Source organism: Medicago truncatula, chromosome 6, assembly GCF_003473485.1.
Source record: "Medicago truncatula cultivar Jemalong A17 chromosome 6, MtrunA17r5.0-ANR, whole genome shotgun sequence".
In the NCBI taxonomy this organism is placed as follows: domain Eukaryota; kingdom Viridiplantae; phylum Streptophyta; class Magnoliopsida; order Fabales; family Fabaceae; genus Medicago; species Medicago truncatula.
The window spans coordinates 37283681-37291906 of record NC_053047.1 but is presented as its reverse complement, the minus strand read 5'-3'; the positions used below and the strand labels follow the sequence as shown (position 1 = coordinate 37291906).

Sequence of the window (8226 nt, the reverse complement as noted above, 5' to 3'; positions counted from 1 at the left end):
GTTATATTGATTTCTTTAAAAAAATAAAATAAAACGATGTGTTATATTGATATAAAATAATCAAGGATCAATTATGTTTTATAAAATAAAAAAAAAAATATTTTAATCGTAATTCTAGCCCGTGCTTGGCACGGGTTTCCAAACTAGTATTGATATATAGCCTAACTACTCGAGATCGTACGAGTTTAGCAACCCAAGAAAATAATCCATATTTTTTTTTTGTGGTGAAAGGAAATAGAAAATTGGTTTTCCCCAATAAATTTTTTATTTTGATTCACCTCTGTAAAATATGTTTGTTTTGATTTACCCCATAATAGGCCAAGCAAAAACAAAAATTTCTTAAAAAAAAAATTGGTTTTTATATTTTAGAGAGGTGAATCAAAATAAAGATTTTACAGGGAAAAATCAGAAATGACCTATATTACAGGGGATAAAAAGCTATTAACCCTAGAAAATAATCCATATATAAAAGGTTATTAAATCAGGGAAATTCTAAAGAGTACCATTGACTAAAATAATAAAAATATAGACATTGTATTGAGAAATGGTGAAAAATAAATAATTTAACTTTTTAAAAGTCAAAACATTGTTGAATTCAATGTAAATATATTATTTTTGGGTTCCTTAACCATTGCCATGACACTGGTCAGCAAGACCCATTAAATAAATATCCACAAAATATGTTTTTATTTACTCCTAATTTTTTTTATTACATCATAAAACAGGAAAATTGAATAAAAATAAAAAATAACTCAAAGAATCATTGTTCTCCGGAACATTCGGGCATAGAAAATTCCAAAAAAAGAAGAAAAAAAGTAAAAAAAAAAAATTGACAAGAAAAAAAGAGAGAGAAAGAGAATCAATGTATGCAATGTTGGGTTGGAGGAGTGGCGAAGATTGAGGAGGAAGGAAGTGTATATGGGTGGTGGAGGTACACTCGTTCATGCCATTCGTCGATTCTTTAATCGTACCATTTCTATTAACTCTCATTCACATCATCACAACAATGCCAATCACCCTCTTCATTCAAACAATGATTCCAACAACAATTACAACGACCCTTCTTCTTTAAATCTTCTCAAAGTTCCCACACGTTCACTTTTCATACCTTCTTCCATGGATCGTCTCAAAAAGGTTCCATTTTTATGCTTTTTGGTACAATGATGATCGACCCTTTTGATTTGTTTATGTGATTTGATGATTGGTTTTGTAGTTTAGCTTATTTGGGTAATGGTGGTTGTTGTATAGTTTCAATTTTTGTTTTTGGGTTCAATGAGGATCTACCCTTTGAGTTTTTAATATAAAAAAGTTAACTTTTTTGATTTTGTTTATGTGATTTGACTTTGTAATGCAATAATGTTGATTGGTTTTGTTGTTCAGCTTATTTGGGTGACGGTGGTTGTTGTAAAGTTTCAATTTTTTAACCAACCCTTTTTGTGTTTGTTTTGTTTTATGATTTACAATTGATTTATTTAATTGGGTTGGATTTGTTTGATTTCATTTGATGCTAGAAGATTTTGATGTTAGATAGAGATTATTTTCATTGATTTCATTTGATGCTTCTACATGGTAAGAGGTAGCATTCAGTTATTAGTTATTGAGTTAGGCTTTGTTTGTATAAATAGTTTAATTAAGCGCTTATGATATTAGTGCTTATGTCAATAGGTAAGCTCAAATATTGAATTAGTCCCTATCTCCCAAACAATTTCACAAATGCTTATGCCAATGTATAAGCTCAAACAAGCCAATCCAGACATGCCTTCCTTTCCTTATCATGCTTGGTTTGTCTTTTATTCTTATTGTTATGTTTTCTTAGCAATAGAAAATAAAGAGGAAAAGTCATTGTTAGAAATTACCATGGCTTTGATTTATTCTCATTAATGGCTTATCTTAAGGCATTGCTTGATGGCATGTGTTCTGAAATTTCCTGTGTTCTGACTTTGATGTACAATCGGAAGAAGTGCCAACACTAAGGGCATCTCTAGTATATGCGAATTTGCAAGAATGTGTTCATAGTATTATCCTTTTGTTTCATGATGCTTCCTGTTCCTGTTAATGTAGAATTTGCAATTATTCAAAAGAGAAGATCAAATGAATCTCTGGTCCTTAAATTATCTTTACATGTTATTAATTATTTCTACATAATCGTTTCTGGTTATCGAGCAGGGTGCAGGAGAGGTAGAATTTTTTACCGAGTATGGAGAGGCAAGTCGGTACCAAGTCCAAGAAGTGGTTGGAAAAGGAAGTTACGGTGTAGTGGTTTCTGCCGTGGATACTATTTCTGGGGAAAAAGTTGCAATTAAAAAAATCAATGATGTTTTTGAGCATGTATCGGATGCCACACGGATACTAAGAGAAATTAAACTCCTTCGTTTGCTACGACATCCTGATATAGTAGAAATTAAACATATAATGCTTCCTCCTTCACGAAGAGAGTTCAAGGATGTCTATGTCGTGTTTGAGTTAATGGAGTCTGACCTTCATCAAGTAATTAAAGCAAATGACGATCTTACTCCTGAGCACTATCAATTTTTCTTGTACCAACTTCTTCGGGGCCTGAAATATACACATACAGGTGTGCTTGTAACTAAGTCCCATGCCTGTGCTGACCGTGATCTTAAACTAAGATGATATTTTTCTTGCAGCGAATGTGTTTCACCGTGATTTGAAGCCAAAAAATATTCTAGCTAATGCTGATTGCAAACTAAAAATATGTGATTTTGGGCTTGCTCGTGTTTCATTCAATGATGCTCCGTCAGCTATATTCTGGACCGTAAGCATTCTATGGTGCATACAATGGCAATCTATTGCACTTATTTTGTTTGTTCAAAAATTATCCATTTAATAATCTTGCTGATTCATTTTACTTGTACTAAGGACTATGTTGCGACTCGGTGGTATCGTGCACCTGAACTATGTGGTTCTTTTTTCTCAAAAGTAAGCCCTTGTTAATGCTTCAAGTCCAATTATGCCCTGTTATATTAGTCCAATAATCTCTTGTTAAATGTCGTACATATAAGTTTAAATCCTGGACATTGGCATATACAACACTTTCTACGTGGAAATCTTGTTATAGTGTAGTGAAATTTTAATAAACCGTTATTGTTTTGTGATATATGATTTGGTACAAAGTGTGGTCAAATAGAGGCTATAACAGCACTATAACACTCTAGTATTAGTGTAGCGGAATTGAACAAATTACTATTTCCGCTATCCACGGTTGACAATAGTGGTGTATAAAAAATTGAAATTGAAAGTATTGAAATATGTATGTAATTTCAAATTCTTGTCTTTTGCAGTATACTCCAGCGATTGATATTTGGAGCATTGGATGCATATTTGCAGAAATGCTTAGTGGCAAGCCATTGTTTCCTGGGAAAAATGTGGTGCACCAGTTAGACCTCATGACTGATTTGCTTGGTACTCCTCCTACTGAATCCATTTCAAAGGTTAGTTTATCCAAATCTAGTGTGTAGTTTGTAATATCAGTAGTCAAGCTTATGACATGCTGTGATGAATCTAATTGCTAACGATGTCGGTGTTGTGAAATAGCAACTATAACACTTAAGCATATCAAAATCTGAACAAATCACTTTTGTTGCACGATATGCTATTCAGTACAATATATTGTCAAATAGCGGACATAGAGGTACTATAGCACCGCTGCACAGCGGAATTTGAACAAAGTGCTATTATCCACAATCCGCGATTGACAACTCTGAATAATATTTAATTATTAATTCTTTATAAACTTCTACTTTCCAGTTTTAAAAGGCTCGATATCTTATGTAATATGATTTGTTTCCGTAAATGCCTTTCAGGCTTTCTTTACTAACTCTCTCTTGTCCTCTTGTGAATAATTTTAATCTTAATTTTACAGATTCGAAACGAGAAAGCTAGAAGGTACCTTAGTAGCATGCGAAAAAAGCAACCAGTTCCATTCACCAAAAAATTTCCAAATGTAGATCCATTGGCTCTTAATTTGCTGGAGCGTTTACTTGCATTTGACCCTAAAGATCGTCCTACAGCTGAAGAGGTTGAAATTTACTAACCTTGTCGAATGCACCAAACAAAGTAGTTGTAAAATAAGTATGGCTGATGCAGCACACCGACTTCCTTATCTTTTTGTCATGCTTGTGATTGCAGGCACTATCTGATCCCTACTTTCACGGTTTGTCAAATGTTGACCGTGAACCATCCACTCAAGCAATTTCAAAACTTGAGTTTGAATTTGAGAGAAGAAAATTGACCAAAGATGATGTTAGAGAACTGATTTATCGAGAGGTCTGACCATTCATTTCGATGACTTGGTTTGATTTTTTGTCTTCTGCTTTGTGCCTTGTTAATAACTTGTTATATATTTGCACTAAACAGATTTTAGAGTATCATCCTCAGATGCTCCAAGAATATCTTAGTGGTGGAGATCAAACAAGCTTCATGTATCCAAGGTAGGGATGTAATGCTAATGATTTCATAGTGGTTTTTAAATAATTTATAACGTAAGCTAAATACTTAGTTCTCTATTGCTTAACCAGCATGCATTTGTAAATTATGGCCTGATGCATATAAGTGGAAGCAAATTTGCTTAGATGACATATCTGTCCTGTCTCTAGACATGGTCTCTCCTAAACGAAACAAGACATTCAACTGACCTAGTTTTGCAACCATTATCAGGATCCTTTGTATTGTATACATTAAGGATTTGTTTGGCGGCATGGACAAGGAAGATAGGATAAGAATAATTATCCTATCTTATTATGCTCCTATGTTTTGTGAGGGAATAGGATAGAATAAGGTTGTCATGTTTGCTTATCCTATCGTCAACTTTATGCGGAGAACAAGTCGAGTTAGATACGAGTAGGATAAAGTAACGCAACAATTTTTTTTCTTTTATTTTTCACTGTTACTTGCGACGTTTTCTTCCTTTTTCTTGTTCTTCCCCCATGGCAGCACTTGTTGCCTAGTAACCCTCACCACTGCTTCCTCTGCCGAAATCTTACGCTACCACACGACACCCTCCGCCGTTACTACCCAATTCTTTTTTCCCTCTGCCACCCAACACTGTCTACAACTATCACCACCACTACTGCCAGGCGCCCTCCACCACTACATCAGGTACTCTCTGCAACACACATTTTATTGCTGTCACCACTCGATACCCTCCACCATCTCTCTCACCTAATATTATTTTTCATTGCTACCACAGAGCACCCTCTTTCAGTACTGTCACCAGGCACGCTCCATCGCTGGACACCTTCCATCACTACGCTTCACTTTTCACCACCACCGCCTGCCATCTCACAAAATGATAATTGTCATTTGCACAATTTATTATATCATGCATTATCTATTCCACTCAAACATATCAATAGTGTTGTTTAATATTATATGGTGCACACCAGTTAAGATCTTATCAAACTCATCATATCCTGTTCTTATCCAATTCTCTTGTCATATCTATCACGGCCATCAAATGAGCGCTTATTAGTTTGTTGCACCAAAGTTCTGGTGGATATTTTTTATTTTCTATACAAATACATGTGCAGAACTATAGAGCCTCCATTAGCAAAACATCAGCCTGCAAGTTTCTTTTTTGCGTAGGAGCATGCAAGCTCTGTTGTACCGGCACTTTTGATTGAAGTAGTGTCCCGCTGTCCGACACGTATCGTATCCGACACTTGTCATTAGTCATTACATTGAATTATGTCATTTTCTCAAAATTTTATCGTTGACGTGTCGGTGTCGTGTCCGGTGTCTGTCCTTCATAATCATAGCATGCAAGTTTAGTTTTTCATACTATTAAAATTTCAACTCCTAATTATCCATTTTTATCGATAAAACAATTCTTGTACAAATTATAGTATTGACTCATGAGAAACAGCTGATGGTTAATTTCCCATGCTTGCATCTCATATAAGAAATGCACGATCTTGAAAATTGTTGTATTCTTTGGATTTGAATCCATAATTCTGTTATCTGTGACACAGTGGGGTTGATCGGTTCAAACGACAGTTTGCACATCTTGAAGACAATTATGGGAAAGGTGAACGAGGCTCTCCATTGCTGAGACAACATGCCTCCTTACCGAGGTAATTATGTGTGTTCTTTTGAAGGTTTATTTTATTTATAGTTTTAATTTTGTATTACCATAAAGGGTTTGAAATCTTAATTGAGATTAATCATTGTATCTTCAATCTTCATAGACAACACTTGGAATTTTGCTTCATAACATGCATTGAAAATTTCAATTTGGAGTTTTTTCTCTTTTCTTTCAGAGAGCGGGTTCTTGCTCCCAAGGATGAGAATAATCAAAATAATGATTGTGAAAAGCCAGCCGGATTAAATCTTCATAGCCCTCCTGGTGCAACAAATTCAGGTGATGCAGATGCACAAAATGGACCGTCAAACATGACACGATGTCTGTTGAAGAGTGCCAGCATTAGTGGTTCAAAATGTATAGATGTCAAAAAAAGTAAAGATCCCGAGGTATTCAACTATCCTCCTTTCTTGGTTAGAAAGAAAATCATCAGAATATATTCAACAGTTGATTTTGGTTTCCTTGTTTTGTCTAGTAACAATGTAATTGGTAACATTTTTCTCAACTATGTTATTATTTTTGTATTCAGAATTGTGCATATAGTGAACATGATATCCTTAAAAATTAGTCCTTTCAATCTCCATCTTACATTTTTTTTTTCTCGGTATGTTAAATATATTTTTGGTCCTTATAATTATCTCAAATTTCATTTAGTCTTTGTACCCGCTTTTCAGTCCCTACAAATTACAAAACTGCATGCTTTTAGGCTCTGCTTGAACAAATAGCTTAATTAAACGCTTATATCATAAACTTTTATATCATCTAAGTGCTATGTATATGCTATTTTTATAACAAAAGGTAAAATAAAGTCGAACTGTTTTCACAGAAAGCTATAAGCTATTCTAGAGAGCTTATGGAAATAAGCTGAAAATAGATCATGAACATGTCATGAGTATTTCCCATAAGCTCTCTCAAACAGTAGCACGATTGCTTATGTCAGCTGATAAGCTCAATGTTTAACTATTGTTTCTTTTAAAGTTTTGGTTTTGCTCATCAATGTTTTCAAATGACCTTTTTGTTTATATCTAAATCTGCACTTTCTGACGTGTTTTTCTCCGGATTCTGTAAATGGCATTGCTTTTCCATAGGAGGAGGCAATTCCAGAGGCCAATGATGAAGCGGTGGACGAGTTGACGGAGAAAGTTGCTGCTGCTCTCCATGCTTAGTTCAATATTTTGATCCAGCTTTCATAGAGATTGTAAAGACCTAATTCAATCCTACTTCTTTTTCCACAAAAAGAGAGAACAAATAGTTGCTGCATAGAAATCCTACAATTTTTTCATAGTAGAAGATAACTATAGGACCACATTGTTTTAATCTACCATTTTGTATCATTCACCACAAGTCATGTAAGTATGTATTTTGTATAATATTACTCGTTACTACACCACATTGTATATTGGTATTCAGTATTCATTCTCAATCCTCAAGCAGGGATGGTCCTAGTTGCAAATGTTATTAGTGAAAAATGATAACATTGCTCTGTATTAATTAACAATTATCTTTTGCATTCAATTTTTGAACAGTGTAATATTTTCTAAAAATTGTTTGGTAAAATATTACTATTATTGCTAGTCACTTTTCTACTTAAAGAAAATGTTAATTCATGATATTTACATTGGCTATCATTCTCAATTTTTTTAAATATATTAACCAATATGCCATTAATTTTCTAAAATGTGCATGGATTTATGACTCCTTGAGTTGTAGGAATATTCTATCACAGACATCTTAAATATATATTTCAAACCTATTTTTTAAAAAGTAAAATCACAAACTCACTTAAATCGGATATGTTTATTTGATTTTACTGCTAGTTAAATAGCTCAAGCTCGATGTAAGCTCTGATTTTACAAAGTACTTTATTATTAATACCCGGATTGCCTTTATTAATGCACTAATTTTAAAACTACTTTTTCCATGCCCATCATGGACCACACCATCAAATTATGTGTATATTTTTCTAAATGACAATCTTCATTTATTTTTATAAATAAAGTGGATTATAACTCTTTATTTTGCACTTCCACTACCTCCATTGTATAGTAATGTCAAAATCGTAAGAATCTTGGACTACCTTCGTTTGTAACCGTAGCAGTATCATAATTCCAATAAAAATGATGGCTTCT

At 33.7% G+C, this 8226-nt stretch overlaps 1 protein-coding gene across 1 annotated transcript; it reads left to right on the top strand.

The window, feature by feature from the left end:
- Positions 1-790: 790 nt before the first annotated feature.
- Positions 791-7628, top strand: LOC25496743 (mitogen-activated protein kinase 9). The gene is made up of 11 exons (XM_013597443.3): positions 791-1134; positions 2167-2575; positions 2646-2773; positions 2878-2937; positions 3300-3449; positions 3881-4036; positions 4147-4284; positions 4375-4448; positions 5988-6089; positions 6276-6486; positions 7186-7628. The coding sequence occupies exons 1-11, from the start codon at positions 919-921 to the stop codon at positions 7261-7263; spliced, it is 1722 nt and encodes a 573-aa protein (XP_013452897.1). The 5' UTR covers positions 791-918; the 3' UTR covers positions 7264-7628.
- Positions 7629-8226: the final 598 nt, after the last annotated feature.

Bases quoted from the DNA above. Each gene is read 5' to 3' on its own strand.
- LOC25496743 (XM_013597443.3), top strand. From the start codon at position 919: ATGGGTGGTGGAGGTACACTCGTTCATGCCATTCGTCGATTCTTTAAT. The intron at 4,037-4,146 runs GTTGAAATTTAC...TTGTGATTGCAG, and splicing joins ATCGTCCTACAGCTGAAGAG to GCACTATCTGATCCCTACTT. The intron at 4,285-4,374 runs GTCTGACCATTC...TGCACTAAACAG, and splicing joins GAGAACTGATTTATCGAGAG to ATTTTAGAGTATCATCCTCA.